This window comes from Xenopus laevis, chromosome 7L (genome assembly GCF_017654675.1).
Source record: "Xenopus laevis strain J_2021 chromosome 7L, Xenopus_laevis_v10.1, whole genome shotgun sequence".
In the NCBI taxonomy this organism is placed as follows: Eukaryota; Metazoa; Chordata; class Amphibia; order Anura; family Pipidae; genus Xenopus; species Xenopus laevis.
This window is the reverse complement of record NC_054383.1, coordinates 86,913,133-86,930,139: the sequence shown is the minus strand read 5'-3', so window position 1 is coordinate 86,930,139 and position 17,007 is coordinate 86,913,133. Positions and strand designations below refer to the sequence as shown.

Below are 17,007 nucleotides of genomic sequence, written 5' to 3'. Positions count from 1 at the left end.
AGCCATTTTTGATTTGCCAGAATCTGCTCTTTTTTTTTTTTTAAGTTTTTATTTTCAGGTTTTCAAATTAAGATAGATTAGAAAGGAGAAAGAAAAAGAGAAGGAGAGGAAGGGGAGCCAAAGTACAGGGCATGTTAACACATCTAGCAATCATAAACAGTGCATTTTTACAATTCTCATTTCCCAGCAAATTGACCGGGTTGTCTTTATAGGTCAGCCAGGAGCCCCATATATTGTTAAATTTCTGTGGACAGCCATGGGGAAGGTATGTTAGTTTTTGGTTTGGCAATGAACAGTTGACAAGGTTCAACCTGAATGGCAGGGACAGAGGGGCGGTAGATTTCCAATTCAGGAGTATGGCTTTCTTTGCAAAGTAAAGAAGTTGGAGATAGCAGATCTTAGTGCAGTGGTTCAGTCCCATATCTTCAAATACTCCCAGTAGGCAGGTCAGTGGAGATAAAATTCGAGTCCAAAGTCCAAAGCTTCCGAGGAATAAAGCATAATGTCTGTCCAGAATTTCTGGATAATTGGGCAATGCCAAAATATATGCATGTATGAGCCAACATCCCCCCCCGCCCACACACACATCGAGAGCAGATATCAGATGCATTAGGGAACATTTTGGCCAGCCTATAGGGAGTCAGATAAACCGTGTTCAAAAATTTCATTTGTATGTACCGGTCCCTAGCTGGTATAGTTATTTCTGGGATCTGCCTTAGAACATCCTCCAACATGTCATCAGTTAGTTCAGGGATATTTTCAAGTGGGTCAGGGGAAGTCTGTCACAACAGTGTATATGAACGGGACAGAGGTTTATTTAGGCCCTCTTTACGTAGATATTTTTCCAGGGTAGTGCCTGAATCTGCTCTTTCTAATAATGCATTGTTTTCTAGGGTAAACCTGTTAGTGGAGTGTTTGGCCTTAAAATCAGAAGTATGCTCTTTGGTGGAGCGATGCTTTGGAAATTTAGTAGTGTGAGAAATCTCCATAAACCTATATATATATATATATATATTTGGTATTCGCGCGTTCAGGAGACAGATCTTTCCAAATCGGCTATGTTCTCATACATAAAATAAATGATATTTCTGATATACTGTATGTGAATGTACTATGTAAAACATGATTTTATTTTCATTTTATTAGACACTTAGAAGTCTATATATTTTTATAGAAGTGGAATTACATCAAAATTCTAGCATATTTTGAAAGCTCAGGTTGTCTTGAAAAAAAAACAATATATTGTAAGACCCCCCCCCCCAGGAAAGGCCCTTAAAGTGAAAGAGTACAAAAAGTCTAAAAACTGCTTGCCAGTAGATGTTCGCATTTAGAAGAAAGTGTCTGGCATGCAAAGGGTTAAAGCTATTTATTTTTTCATATCAGCCGCTTAACTTTGTTTGAACCTCTTAAGACATATAATTGCAATACAGATACAACAGCTTACTAACCTTTGTAATACATATTCACATTATTTTATTTGACATTAGTATTAAGCCTATTTAACAAAATATTGTGACTTCACGTTGGGTTTGGTGCAAGTTTACATTCTCAGAGAGCTTAATCCTGTCATTCATAGCTCAGTTTTGCAGACTTATTCTGGGCTGATCCAACCTATATTCAAAACAAAGGGAAAACTCCAACATGGTCTAACTGTCTGTAATATCCTGCCTAGATCTGAACCAGAAATTTTCAGTATAGTATGCAGTCTGCTCTGCTCTTATGAACAGACATGTTTTTGCTTCAATGCTTTGGTATCCTTCAGTATTCATTTCTTTTGTTATTAATCTGCCCACAGATGCTCATGGTTTACATTCAGAGTATACAGTATAAACCCCAGCTCTGAGTTTACTCACTATCCTTCATAGGTCATGTCAGCTAGTTCCTGGTTGCCCTGATTACAGTTTCCTTAATCCTAATGCTATGTTCTGCTTCCTGCATTGCCCTGGTCCGGTCCTTGGTATTTGATTCCTGGTTTTTGAACCTGGTCTGTTATAGGTTACCTGTTTGCCTCACGATTATTTTATTGTTTATCTGGTTCAGACCTGGCTCATCTGATTACTCATTGTTCTGCCTTTACTGGCTCTTTCTCTGAGTTTGGCTCCCTTGCTTACCCCAGTGAGAGTCTTAATATTCATATGCAGTTTGACCTGACTGCCATCATCAAACTAAGGTGATTGTCAGAACAGCACTTCAGAGAGAAATCCATTTACTGCCCTAGTTGGCTTACATGTGTCTTAGCACAGGGGACACTTTTTCTGCTGGTGTCTCAGTTAGTATAGAAATGCTTGACCGTGGTGATACAGCTTGACATTTAATAAAGCTGAATTTGCTTGTCTCTTGCAGTGACCCTCAGATTTTGGCTAGAAAATGCACATTTGAAATTTTTTTTGAGCAACCTTACCCTTCTGGTCTGCATGTTTTTCAGAACACCAAGTAATTACCCATTGACTATGTTTATACGAATTCAAACCTATATTTTACTATATATATAGTGATATGTAATAACCTGATCTTAAGTGCAACATCTACCAATGTCTGAGTTCTTGAATCAATGTGGTATCCCAGTTCTGTTCAGTTGAAATGTTTTTGCTATTTTGGTGCACTGAAGCCTCTTCTATGTTAACATTCACTATATAAAAGAATTAAGGCTTTGTGTGTCCAGTTTAAAGGCTTTTGATCTTCCAAAAAAATAAATGATACCTTGTATAGATAACTAGATAAGTAGATTTTATATAGATAGATCTGAGTGCTGTGAGAAGGTCTTATTTAAATGCAATCCAATGCAAAATGTTTTCAATATTTGGCATAATAATATTTTTAGGTACATGGGTTCAAAACACCTCATTGAATATGAAAACACAGCTTTCTTAGCTATGCTGATCTGCAAAGATACCATGGAATCCATAGGGAATGTGTACAGGAACTTCTGCTCTGCCAATCTCTGTAAAGGTCTTGGCATCCAAAATAAGCAAAAATGTGCTCTTCTCCTAAAAGAAAGTAAGATAAAATTTATAAATACAGGAGCATATTTGATGCAGGATTTTCCTTATTGTGGATCCTGAGGATCTGAACTTCTCAAGAAATTCACAGTTTTTTCACTTGCTGTATGTTTACCAATATTCCTTAATTATGTAGTAACTGTCATATATTAGTTTTAATGATATTAATCTAAAAACATTCAGGGCCAGATTTATCAAAGGTCGAAGTGAATTTTCGAATGAAAAAAATTCGAATTTCAAGCTATTTTTTGTGTACTTCGACTAGGGAATAGTCCAAATTGGATTCGAATTTGAGAAAAAATCAAGTATCGAAATTTATCATGTACTGTCTCTTTAAAAATTCGACTTCAACCATTCGCCATCTAAAACCTGCCGAATTGCTGTTTTAGCCTATGGGGGGACCTCCTAGAACCTATTTGGAGTCAATTGGTGGACTGTGAAAAATATAGTTTTTTTGGGAATACGGAACTATTCAATTGAAAACGGACCTATTCTGCCAAAAAAAAACCTTCAACTTAATTTTGGTTTTTTTGAATTTGAATTTCTAATTTTTATCAATTCGAAAAAGTGTGGAAAATCTCAAATTTTGTTCAGGTTTGTTATACGTAATATTGGAAAGCAGAAATTGCATGATAATCGAAATATGTTAAGTTAACTTGTTTTTTATTCTTCTTATAATTACTGTATTTCTTATCATTTAGATTGGGATACCTAGAGAGCTGGGGATGGGCAAACTAGTTCCTAGTTTCTACACACTCGCATGCAAAGTGAATATGTAATGCAGACAAACTGAATACTTGTATTTCTAAAGAAAATCATGTGGTTGTAAATGGATCCATAATATGTATTGTTTAAAAAAATAAATAAAAGCAATACAAGCAAAACATCTTAGCAGGTTGGTTCACGAAATAAACAGCTCTGATTCTAACCTTGTGAGGGGTGACAACAGCAGAAAGGATCACGCCACTATCTTCTTCTGTTGAATCTGGACAGGGTACAAAAACTGGCTCAGATGGATAGAAACCTTCTTCTTGCCAAATCTAGAACATAAAAACATAATCAATAAATATATGTACATGCATATACAGTAGAACCCTCTATTGCGTTTCTCAGGGGACCATAAAAAATGGTGTAAAATATGGGAATTATTAAAATTGGGAAATGTATTATGCATTATTTATTTGTGTCCCACAAAAAAACAGTGTAAAGAGAGGGACAAATCAAAATCTGGTAATGTAAAATTATAAATATACTGTATACACACACACACACACATGTATACAGACTGTCTCAGCAAATTCAGCCCAAGAGCCGAATGCAAGATGCTGAAACCTTTTCTGTACAGATCGACAAGACTAATGCAAAGACATTTGGGTAGATGGTAAACTCTGAAAACTCAAGCCTAGAGATACTAATGCCAATTGATCAACTACAGTAGTTCAATAGTGCAGCCAATCAGTAACATGTTTTGATCACTCTACTGGCAGTTATGAAAGCAAAGATCTGATTGGGCACTTCCACTTTATGCCTCTGACACACATGCGGATCTATGCCGTGTTTTCGGCTCAGTTTTTAATAAAGGCTGACGTAAATTAGGGATGCACCGAATACACTATTTTGGATTCGGCCGAATCCTTCGTGAAATATTTGGCCAAATACCGAACCGAATCCTAATTTGCATATGCAAATTAGGGGTGGGAAGGCAAAAACATTTTTTACTTCCTTGTTTTGGGACAAAAAGTCACACAATTTACCTCCCCGACCCTGTTGTGCATATGCAAATTAGGATTCGGTTCGGCCAGGCAGAAGGATTCGGCCGATTTCAAATCCTGCTGAAAAAGGGCGAATCATGGCCGAAACCCAAACCGAATCCAGGATTCGGTGCATCCCTAACGTAAATACGCTATTCATTTCAACCTTCGGCAATGGCATGGTATTTACGCAGTGGTCTTTTTTTTTTTTTTTAAAAACCTCTGCGCGGACCGCATGGTGAAAACAAATGTGTGTCCGAGGCCTTAGTTAGTAATTAAACCCTGTAATGTTTACCTTTAACTCCTTGGAATGAATGTCCACCTTTAACAAAGAACTCCCAATGAGGTGTTGAAACCCGCAGCCATAAAAGTAGCGATACTTGTTAGTGTTGTATTTGGAATAGTTAATAGCAGGAAATTCTAGTCCACCTTGTTCCTCCATTGTGGTATCATAGAGACTCTCTGGAGTGCACCATACCTAAGCAAACAAAATTATTTTTTATGGGAGTACCACTTTGTATGCTTCCCTTTCACATTTGCATGTTTTATGAATAAGGTTGAGTATTATAGTATATAAAACATGAGAAGGCAGATCCATGACAGTGAGCAGAAACTGCTTTAGCAAGGTGTAAAAAGCCAATAACAAATCTGTAGGATCACTTACTACTCTTTATTAAATGGGTATTCAGCCTCTAAAATACTGATACTGTACAAGTGTATGCATTCTTATTTGTATATTTATTCAGACCAATATCCAGAAACTGCAGGAACTGAAGAGGAGCTGACCTGACCCAACCAACATGTCCAGATAGGGAAGGAAGGTCAAAACTGGCCAAACTACCCTATAAAATCTAATCATGTATGGACTCAGGAACTCATTTCTAAGTGAGACTGTTAAGGCATTTTAGTAGAAGTTTTAAGGGACTGAAATGGCTCTAATGCAGTATTAGTTTAATCATTTTTTTAAAAACAGAACTCAAAGGAAAACTATACCCCGAAAATGAATATTTAAGCAACAGAAAGTTTATATCATATTAAAGACTCTACTACTACATATTACTAAAAATTATGTTGTTATGAAAATGATTTTTTTGCATGAAGCAAGGTTTTACATGCAACTTATTTTTTTTATAGACACCTACATGTTTGGTGGGTATCACTGTCCTTTAATACATGGTAAAATTCACAAGGTAAGTAATAAAGGGTTAGCTGTGTGATGGGTTTTTCAGGGTTTAAGTAAATATACCTCATGGTGTTTTGATAAATGACTTACCATCCCATCAGCTCTTTTTGTTGCTGTGGCTGTTGTATAACCTAAAGGAATCAAGTTTATATCCTGCGGAGTATTGGAGTCAGTAGTTAGAGGTAGTACATATCTGCATGGGAACGATCTTGCTGCTGAATTATAGACCTGCAATCACCACAACAACAACATGTGGTTAATACCTGAATGGGTTTTCAATTTAGATGAACAAGAGAAAGTTTAAACAGAGAAATATTACTTAAAAAGACTTTCTCAAAAAAAAAAAAACACTTTCTCAAATTTGAAACATTTACGAAATACAATGAATAGCTTGGAACTTTTTTATTGTTCATCTATAAATAAACTTTGATGGACCTATACATAGAAAATATTGAACTGGTCTTTATTATTTATATAGTTTTTAACATAATGAGCCCTTGAATATGGCATTTGGTTGTTGGGGGCATCATCATTTTTATTTTTATTTTGGCTTTTAATTTTATTCAGCTTCTCTATTTATCTCGATTCTGACTTCTGTACTAATGCTAGGGTAATGAAACCCTAGAAGGAGCTGAAGAACAATTTGATGATTAAAAAAAGATCAATCATGAAGACCAATGCAAATTGTTCTACATCAAAAACACTAGTGTCATGCCTGTTCTAGATGTTAGATTCAATTTATTTGAGCACATGTTGAATTTAATGAACGTGTCTATTTTTTTACCCCAATTACAATATATTTTATATATATATATATATATATATATATATATATATATATATATATATATATATAAAATAATAAATAGTGATGGGCGAATTTCTCCCGTTTTGCCAAAAATTTTGTGAACTTCTGCAAAATTCGCAAAATGGTGAAAAATTCATGTGAAAATTGTGAATTTTTTGATGCCGGCGAAACTTCGCCTGTGAATTTTCGCGGGAGATTCACGAATGTATTTGCCGTTGGCGAAACTCGGAAATTCGCCGCAAATTCGTGCCAGGCGAATTTATTTGCCCATCACTAATAAGAAATAATAATGTATTTATTTACAGAAGATATTAAAAGGAAGGAAGACCACACATCCCATTATATATTTTCATTAGTAGTATTTTTGAGTAGAAAAATATGCAAAATAATTTACTGTGATAAGTATTCAGTTATCCTTATCCAAAAATCCTGTACCCATACTCTACTAGGATGTTCCCTAGTTCTAAAATTTTCCACAAGGTCCACAGTTCCCAGCACACTAATACAAATATTGAGCGAGCATGAACAGTCATATGTAATAAAAAGCTCAATTAATAAAATAGCCTGAATGTTGTAAGTATAACACCCATTGATTCATATACTGTAGGGATGCACCGAATCCACTATTTTGGTTTATCCTGCGTGAAAGATTTGGCCGAATACCGAACTGAATCCGAATCCTAATTTGCATATGCAAATTAGGGATGGGAAGGCAAAAACATTTTTTACTTCCTTATTTTGTGACAAAAAGTCACACAATTTACCTCCCCGACCCTATTGTGCATATGCAAATTAGGATTTGGTTCGGCCTGGCAGAAGGATTCGGCCGAATCCGAATCCTGCTGAAAAAGGCCGAATCCTGGATTCGGTGAATCCCTAATATACTGTATAAGCTCAAAAGTTTTTAGCTGCTATTTTTATTATTATTATTATAAACAGGCCCCTTAGACAACATGAAAAACTGAGTGATTAAATGTCAAGATGAGACAAAAATCAGGAGATCTACGGAATATACATTTGACTTTACAGTCTATAAACATGTACCTGGTCTAATGCTTGCCCATCTTTGTGCAGATTTTGTAGCTTATACACGCTTAGAAGTTTCCCGTCCTTCATACAACAGAGGTCAAACACAATACAGCCTTCATCTTCATAGGCATTGATTTGATGGAAAGTTCCAAATGGGTGTGCATGGAAAGTAAAAGGGTGCAGCTGCAAAAACAAATAGGACTGAATATTTCAGAATACATTTGAATATGTTAAAAAATGGGTGTCCTCTAGTGGTCAACAGTGAGAATGTTGTTAGCAAAATTTAAGTCATGTAAAAAGAAGATTGCTTTGTGTTTAATCTTGGGGAAAAAATGGTCTATTCCTTATAGATATCATGTAATGCATGTTGTTTTATTGACCTGCAGCTTCATGGTTTTATAGTTGTTTTATGGTCAGGGACCCCTCGGAGAAGCAGGAGCACAGTATCCTCTAGATACTGCATATAATATCAAACACACCCATAAACTTTTCTTGACAAGTTTTTTGGAGTAATATTGAGGCAAAATAATGCAGTGTTGCGGATAAAGCAAAGGTTGAGAATAAAATGTGAAATGGAACTTATACAGTACAGACTTTTTTCTTCAAACCATGTATAAGTTAGATTTCACTGTCTGAATTCTATAACAGTGTTCTATTTTGTTTCTGTCCGATAATATCATATGAATATGTGGAATTACCTCTCCTGTGTGTTTATTTGCCACATGGAATACAGTATCATATGCTGGATCCCAGGTGATAGAGTCGGCTATTGACGCACCACTTAGGTTGCTGGTAAGAATCTTTAGAATGTTTATTTTTATTGGTTGCTCTACAAATATAATGTAGTTTTCAGTCATTCCTGTGGAAAAGTGGTATATAATATAATTAGTTCTTTGAAATAAAGAAATAAGTCAGGGGTAAGTAAAGGGGTAATTTACAGCTAATGGGGTAGGATGAAACAGGGGCAAACAGATACAGGTCTTTGCACTCAGAATGGAAAGCAAGAGTAAATTGCTGGTACATTTATAATACCGGCCGTTGTGATTTACCAGCTAGGTTGGTCAAATGCCAGCTGGGTAACAACACTGTGCCTTGCATTAAGTGCATCATTTAGGCTGTTCTGTAAATGAGCACTAAAAGGTGCAGTTTTGCTCTAGCGTATGCTACAGGGTATTTCATAAACAACCGTTGACATTTTCCTGCCATTTGTATGTTTTGATGGGGGTTATTTATCAAAGGTCAAGTGTTACAGTTTTTGTTTACCTCGAATTAACTCGAATGACCTCAAAACTTGAATGGTATCTTTTTAAGAAAAACCCAAATGGGCGAGTTTGAGTCCTGAAAAATCGAATAGATCGAGTTTTCTGCTGAACCTCTTCAAATGGTTCAAGGGATCTCTGCCACTGACTCGACAGGTTTAAGGTGTTGTATTTTTGAATTCAAGCTATTGCCAGGATCGGGGTATAATAAATCTTGAATATAAATAATATTATATTTTTTACAAAACTGGAATCATTAGAGCGTTTTTAACCCAAAAAAGTTTTAACTAAAAAAAAAACTTGAATATTCGAATTTTCGTGGAAAAAAACAACTCGAACTTTAACAAATCTGCCCTGATGTATTTTAAGGGTACAAATACACGGATGATTTCCCCCACGATTGTGCTTGATCCGACTCGCTACGCCAAAACGCAGGCATCAAGTCAGATGCGACGGAAAACAAGGTAATCAACAGCAATGTCGGATGGTGTCGAGCGTTCATGCAACACGACTGTCTAAAGCAGACGCTGCATGCTACGTTTGCATCCTGCATTCATGTCGTGCCGGATGAACTCTTCTACACCATCCAACATTGTATTTCTTACCTTGTTTTTACCTTGGAGCATGGAGTGTCGGTGGCTAGTCAATGGGCCATGTAAATTATTCTGTTATCAGTTTCTGTGTGGAATTTACTATAAGTATTGTTGAATAGGTGAGGAGGGAAAATAATAATGAGATTAATACAATTCAATACAATTCAAACTGAACATTTGGGAAAATGGGGAAACCAGCCTATCAGTTTGTTTATTTTTATGTAATCTAATTATCACTGATTGATTAATTATATAGCTCTCCTTGTGACTTTCATTAAAATCAGCTAACTAATACATTTCTGAATATCTTGGCAGACTGGGAAAAAAAGTAACTATTTCAGTGTCACTTCTAAAATAGCAGAACACAGTGAGGTCTGATGTTGGGCCCCTGGCCTACTGGGCCCTTGGCAAATGCTTATTTTGACCATTTATTTAAGCCATAGTATAGCGCAATGTGAGAAATAACCAGTAAATAGGATTGACTGTGCACTTTAGACCTGAATCTGCCGTATGTAAAGACCCATACAATTGACAAGAACCCAGAACTGTACTAGATCTATTTAGCATTGTAAAATGACCAATGCAAGTAAAATGCTTTGTTAACAAAGTTTAAAAGAATTTTTTCCTTCCTAACAGTATTCTATTTTTAATGAGACACAAGAAGTTTGGTTTCATATATCTCGTTGCTCTCCACATCTATTTATTATGCTGTTAATTGAATAAATGATTCAGAAGGGTAATTTGCACTGAAAATCTTACCAAAGCTGTGGTAATAAGAAGGTCTCGTTGAATTCTTTGCTGCTATTGAGCACACGATCTGCACCCCTTGTAAAGTGCCTTCAGTCTCAGGCCCCTTCGAAGGTATTTTAATAATGTTGTAAGAAGTACCTAGAGAAGAGATGCCATTATAAACTGATAATTTATGTTTTACTCAAAATATAACTATCATTTCTTGAGTTCTAGAATTCTAGTATTAGTTGAGAACTTATCTCTATCAGGAAAACTGCAGGATTTTTATCAGGGCAGCCATTGATAGAATTAGGAATTAGGTAATTAAATTAATATCCTTTATTGGCTAACACTAGTTTTGCATATTTTCACAGGGGTTTTCCAATATCTCTTGTTCATAAAATTTATTTGAATTGTTTCCCATTCCCTTGTACTGTATTTCTTCTCCAACTTTTAATTACTTTTTTAAAGGAAAGCTATACCCCCAAAATGAATACTTGAGCAACAGATTTCAAATTAAGTGGCATATTAAAGAATCTTATGAAACTGGAACATATATTTAAGTAAATATTGTACTTTTACATCTCCTGCCTTGAACCACCATTTAGTGACTCTATCTGTGCTGCCTCAGAGATCACCTGACCAGAAATACTACAACTCTAACTGTAACAGGAAGAAGTGTGGAAACAAAAGATACTGTTGAACTGGCTCATGTGACCTAATATGTATAGTTTGTTTGGTATGTTTGTGTGCACCGTAAATCATACGATTCCAGGGGGAGGCCCTTATTTTTTAAAATGGCAATTTTCTATTTATGATTTCCCAATGGCACATACTACAAAAAAGTAGATTATTATAAAAATGGTTTAATTAAATGAAGCAAGGTTTTAAATAGGAGCTGTTTTATGCAATATCTTTTTCTAGAGACCTACATTGTTTGAGGGGTATAGTTTTTCTATAAAGATGTTTTTGGCCCTTTTTATGATAGCTGTATTTATGGATTGTTTACATTATACAGAAGGGATGATGGCTTTAAAAGTGAACGAAAGCTTAACCCACTAAGGTGTTTAAAATTACTACCACTTTACCTTGGGTTGGCTCTCCTCTTCATTAAAAAAATATCCTGGCCCGGTGAACTTTCCTGAAGAGCACCAAGGCACTATTTTGTCCCAGCTCTGATTTGAGATGGAGTCAGTGTACAGTAAAATTAGAACGGACTGTTGTACTGCACATTTGGTCACTTGTAAGTACCTTACCAATTACACCCCTGGTGCTTTAGGCTTTTGTTATCTTTTAAACTTGCAAATTTTTACCAGATCAAGTAACACATAGCAACTCATCAAAGGGTTATATTTATTTATTTGGTTACCAGTTTGAAGGCAAACATATTGACCGGGCTACTACTGGTTGCTAGACCTGACAAAGTTAAATTTTTTTTACATTCATTTATTACATTTATGTGCCACATGGTCCAGTGATTCCACTGTGCCATACAAATCCACTAAGGTTTTAAGGTCAATTTAGTGAAGTTCTGCTTTGTAACTTTAAAATAAATAAAATGACCTTCCTGGTCAAACTACGTATGGTGATATTATAACTGGAACAAATATATGATTCTGATAATTATAGAAATAGAAATAGGTCAGTTACCGTTTGTATATAGACAAATCTTTGCTTTTAGGGATTTTATAGAAATTACTAAATATGAGGGTTACCCTGTTTTGCATAGGAATTGCCCATGTTGTAGGTAGTGCCATCAGGATCATAATGGGGATGAGCAGTAGCACCATTCACTGCAACATACTTGCTCCAGTCAACCTGCAAATAGGAGATATTTTACATTTGAAGAACTATAAATTGTGGGACATCAAACTCTTCACCAAATAGCAGTGGTATAACTAATGTAGGTGCACGTGTGCCCCTCTCCCTCCAGACTTGTGCCCCTTACACTGCTCATGAGCTTGCGCTAAAAATTCCTGGCTCTCCCATTGGCAATTTATCTTTTTCACAACTCCAATGGGCCCCAAGTGGATGCTGGCCTGGGTGCAATTGCCCCCTGATAGTTACACCACTGTTAAAAAGGCAGAAATGGTGGAAACGATTGTCGCAAAATGCAAAAGAAATCAGAGAGAGATTTGCAGTGATCAAAGTGTTATTTAAAGTGACAGTGACACCTTTAGTTTTGTGATTAGATCTTTGCTTTGATAGCAATAATAACTATTAATCACAAAATTACTGACTTAAAGCCACCAAATTAGTAAAATATATCACTGTAAAAAATAACCACTCCACCTTGTATGGAGAGAGTAGTACTTATACATACTACTTTAGGGGAGAGTACTAATGCTTTCAGTCTCATGCTCACTCCTGCAAAAAAAAAAACAAACTCCGGATTTTGAAAAACATATCTTCTGCACTGCTCTATACTGCTCTGGTTGCAGCTGGTGTGGGACCTATGTAGTTGATAGGGGTGTTGGGGTTGTGTGTGGGCCCTTGATGTGGCAGCCCCACCACCTTCCACCCATCAATGGTGCAGATAATAAACAATGGGTGATAAAATCTCATGTTTCAATAATCAAAAGTAAAGCTAATATAGTCAAGTTATATATAGTCAAAAGGCTGAAGATGTAAGATAAGGTAAGCAAAGAAAATGCAGCCGCAGCGCAGGGCTGGAACTAGGGGTAGGCAGAAGACCTGGGGCGCAAAACTTGGGGGGCGCAAAGCTTGGGGGGCGCCAGGCACATACCTCACATGTAACCTACCCCTAGTCCGGCAAGTGTTACCTCAGTAAAAAGTGGGTGCGCTCTCCGAAGTCAAAGTGCTTAGCGCACAAATGCACTCGGCTGCGCGTGGTTGCGCACGCGCGTCCTTGGTTGCGCACGGTTACGCACGCGCGTCCTTGGTTGCGCACGGTTACGCACGCGCGTACTTGGTTGCGCACTGCTGTTGCCTAGAGCGCCCGGCAGGCATGGCCCGGCGCTGGCTAAAATAGTTGTTTATGTTGTCTGGTGCAGTTTTCTCCCCAGGAAAAACTTTGCAATCTGTTTAACTTGGAGGTGGGTTGCCTAAAATTTTGGCACTCCTAAGTGAAAAAGTCTTTACATTCTCTTTTGCTGCACATATATTATCTGCCTCCAGTAAATGGCAGCATGTAGAAATCTTGCTTACCACTGTTTAATTATGTTCTGTTTATTAACTAAGCTCTATTTTCCACTAAACCCTCTAGGCGATTACTTGTTTTGCAAATTTCCTTGCTTGGTCCTCTATCCTCTTCTACCAGCTGTAGGCTCTGTTTTACTTATTGTTACAATTCTGCAACCAAGAGGGCCACCAGGGACGATCTAATTGCAAAAACATTTTTTTAGCTACTGCTGTAAGAGTTGACCCAAGGGATGTTCTGTATATTATGCCAGAGTTTGGAATGTGTGAATGTTGTGCTTCTCTCTAAGAGCACAGTATCCTGTAATAAAGGGTGCAAAGTTTGCTACAGGTCTAGTCACCTATAGCAACCAATCAACCATTTACTGATCATTACTTACTAGTTTACTGTGCCTGTGCCTTTTATTACGTGTAAGGGGGTTTGTTTTTTAACCTGTCCATGAACAATATAGCAGTAAAAAATTCTGCACTTCATTCTCAATTCTGCTATCTATTATCTATTTATAAGTTAAATTATTTTAAAATCGATTGGTCTAAACTTATTCAGAGTCCTCCTCTGAGTACTTTTGTAATTTACATGCATTTTCTATTTTAAATGGTTTCTGAGATTTTTGCAGTTTTTGGCCTTTTTTTTTTTTACTACTAGGCAGGTTTCACCTGAACAGGTTTTTTAAGGCTATGGCGGATTTACTAAAATTTAAAATGTTCAAATTTTTTCAGATTCAAAATTGTCTCAATTTTGTCTCATAATAAAAAGTTGTATTTTTCAGCTACTTTTTGCCGGTTTTGGTGACAAAAAGCTCTACGTGAAAAAGTTGCTGTTTAGTAAACCAACCCCTAAGAGTGTCAGTGACCCTGTTTGATTTTATATGCACTGCCTGGATTCAGTTAACCCTTGGGTTGCTAACTTTACGTTGAGCTAAAAGTTTGCTATTTGCAGTTATAGAGTTCTTTGCTGCGAAAGCTAACCCTGACGTAACCCTGATTCAGTAAAATTCTTAGATCTAAGGGTAAGGCCAGACGAGGAGATTCGGGGAGATTTTGTTGCCTGGCGACTTATCGCCACGTCTTTTGCGCGACTATCTCCCCGAACTGCCTCAGCGTTTTTTCCCCATATGCTACAGCGCAAAATCGCCTGCGCTAATGCACACGCGATGATGCATTTTCAATAGTCGCCCAAAGTTGCCTGAGGCGTTTTCAATAGTCGCACAAAGTTGCCTTGGTCAGCTTCTCAAAAACTATATTACAATGGCATTAAACATAAACATGTAATTTCGGGCAACTGGAAGGCAAATTATTGGTTTCTTCCAAATATTTGGTTCATTTAGAATCAGAGAAAGTGAGAAAGGCAAAAGTTGATGACAATGTCAAAATCTGTCACCTTTTCTTTTGTTTCTAAAAGCTCAGGGTCCACTTTATGTATTAGATTAGTCTCTGTGCTGACATAATAGTCATTTTGGTACCTCATAAAGTTTATATTCCCATTGTCAGTAGGTTCTGAAAAACAAGTAGAAAATATTTTTATAGCTGTACAAGAATGATGAGATTTGATAATGCCAAAAGAATGTGCCACTAATGTGATAAAATCTTTACATACTAGGAATTTCAAATCTTGACAAGAAGCGGGAAAATATGCTTTTGCAGGGGTCTGGCATGGCTGTTGTTCCAAATTCGGAGACCACAATCCGGTTTTGACTACAGTTTTCTTTGTAGGAGTCACTTTCAAGAAATCTGCTCATATACGTTACATTTCCATTCTCAATTCTGAACTTGTGCATGAGAGCCATGCCATCAAACCAATGAGTAAACCTTGCAAAGAAATGGAACAGGAGTTGTGATAAACATATATATACATATATATGTATATATTGCATATTTTATCTGTAACATTAATGTTATTGACATGACAGAATTTACTGTTCCTTTAAAGTGGCAGTTCACCTATAAGTTAAATTTTAGTATATCCTAGAATGGCCAATTTCTTTGCACCTCTCAAATGAGGGTCACTAACCCCATCTTAAAAAGAAATGTTCTGCAAGGCTACAAATGTATTGTAATTGCTTTTTATTACTCACCTTACTATTCAGGCCTCTCCTATTCATAGTCAGTTGTTATTCAAATCAGTGCATAGTTGTTAGGGTAATCTAGACCCTAGCAACCAAATTGCTGAAATTGCAAACTGGAAAGCTGCTAAATAAAAAGCTAAATAACTCAAAAACACAAATAAAAAATGAAAAAAACAATTGTCATCATTCTCACCATCGTACTAAAAGTTAAAGCAAAGGAAAATTCAATAGTTTACCAAAAAAAACCCTACCCCCCACCCAACCCCACATAGACCCACCTCCCTCCCCCCGAGCCTAGCTTCCCCCCCCCCCAGGGAAATGCCCCTAACTTTATACTGACCCGTCGGTGCAGATTCAGGCATCAGAGTTCACCACAGCCATCTTCCGGGTCTTCGGTAAGCTGAGTGGGAGACCGGTTAAGCAGCGCATGCACAGTTGGAGCAATTTACTGGTTTGCTTCAATTGTGCATGCGCCGAAATAGAAGGAAATCGCAGAAGAGCCAGAAGAAGACACAAAGACCCAGAAGATGACTGCAGTGAATTCCGATGACTGAATCTGCACCGAGGGGTAAGTATAAAGTTAGGGGCATTTCCCGGGGGGCAGCTAGGGGAGAAGGAGGGAGCAGGGTCTACGTGGGGTGGAGTTAAGGTTTTTTTTGGTTAACGGTTGAATTCTCCTTTAAAGGGGAATAACCATGTTTTTTGCCCACAATGCATCTTGCCCCAACTTTTGTGCTCATCCCTGCCAGGCACATAACCTTCAAATATGGGGGGGTGCAAAGATTTGTACCTAACTGTTAATGGTGCACCTTCACTGTAAGGATCAGCACATACACATCCCCTTGGATGTCGTTTACCTGGACACGATTCATGCATGGAATCTGGAGCCCTGTATTTAAGGTCTCCTACAGACAGGATTTTAGTTTTATCAGTAAAAATACTGCAATGTCCTTTATTAATGGAATCATAGGAAATTGTGTTTACACTTTTGCACCAAAATACATGCTAGAGAAAGTAAAATTTGTTCTCACTTGTCTTCTCCAAACTCAAATTTGCCTGGTCCATTGCGCAGAAAGCTTCCCTTGATCCATTTGGGAACAGACCCTATAATCTGAGTAGGGATGGGCTGCGGAGTTTCTTCTGCTGTCTGGAAGAGCGGTGCAATGCATTCTAGGCCTGTCCTACCTGTATAGGTCAATTGCTTTTTATCTTCATTGAAGTAGTTCTTTAGGACTAAGGAGAATTGAAAGATAAGAATATAAGTTACAAATAGTATCTGGATGTCCCTCTTTTTATCCTAAACTGCCAACCTTATTGGCTATCTGCCAGAATCACATGTCCTTCTAGTACTGCAACTGCAATTTTGTTTTTCATACCATTCATTCAATTTCTGACCTAACTACAATTTGTGGTAACTGCACCACTGATTGC

General features: G+C 37.1%; 1 protein-coding gene across 4 annotated transcripts in view; it reads right to left on the bottom strand.

The window, feature by feature from the left end:
• Positions 1 to 1,351: 1,351 nt before the first annotated feature.
• Positions 1,352 to 17,007, bottom strand: part of bco2l.L (beta-carotene oxygenase 2 like L homeologue) — a 38,972-nt gene continuing 23,316 nt past the window's right edge. For 3 of the 4 annotated variants that reach the window (XM_018225935.2, XM_018225934.2, XM_041569302.1), the window contains 11 exons: positions 16,608 to 16,809; positions 15,108 to 15,319; positions 14,892 to 15,007; positions 12,067 to 12,169; positions 10,382 to 10,510; positions 8,469 to 8,629; positions 7,786 to 7,953; positions 6,024 to 6,161; positions 5,046 to 5,228; positions 3,929 to 4,039; positions 1,352 to 2,987 (listed from right to left, as the gene is read on the bottom strand). In XM_018225935.2, the coding sequence (XP_018081424.1) occupies positions 2,868 to 2,987; positions 3,929 to 4,039; positions 5,046 to 5,228; positions 6,024 to 6,161; positions 7,786 to 7,953; positions 8,469 to 8,629; positions 10,382 to 10,510; positions 12,067 to 12,169; positions 14,892 to 15,007; positions 15,108 to 15,297 (1,419 nt within the window). In that variant the 5' untranslated portion in view covers positions 15,298 to 15,319; positions 16,608 to 16,809 and the 3' untranslated portion in view covers positions 1,352 to 2,867. Of the gene's footprint in view, positions 2,988 to 3,928; positions 4,040 to 5,045; positions 5,229 to 6,023; positions 6,162 to 7,785; positions 7,954 to 8,468; positions 8,630 to 10,381; positions 10,511 to 12,066; positions 12,170 to 14,891; positions 15,008 to 15,107; positions 15,320 to 15,585; positions 15,610 to 16,607; positions 16,810 to 17,007 lie in introns of those variants that run through there. The other variant, XM_041569303.1, reaches the window with a different exon arrangement.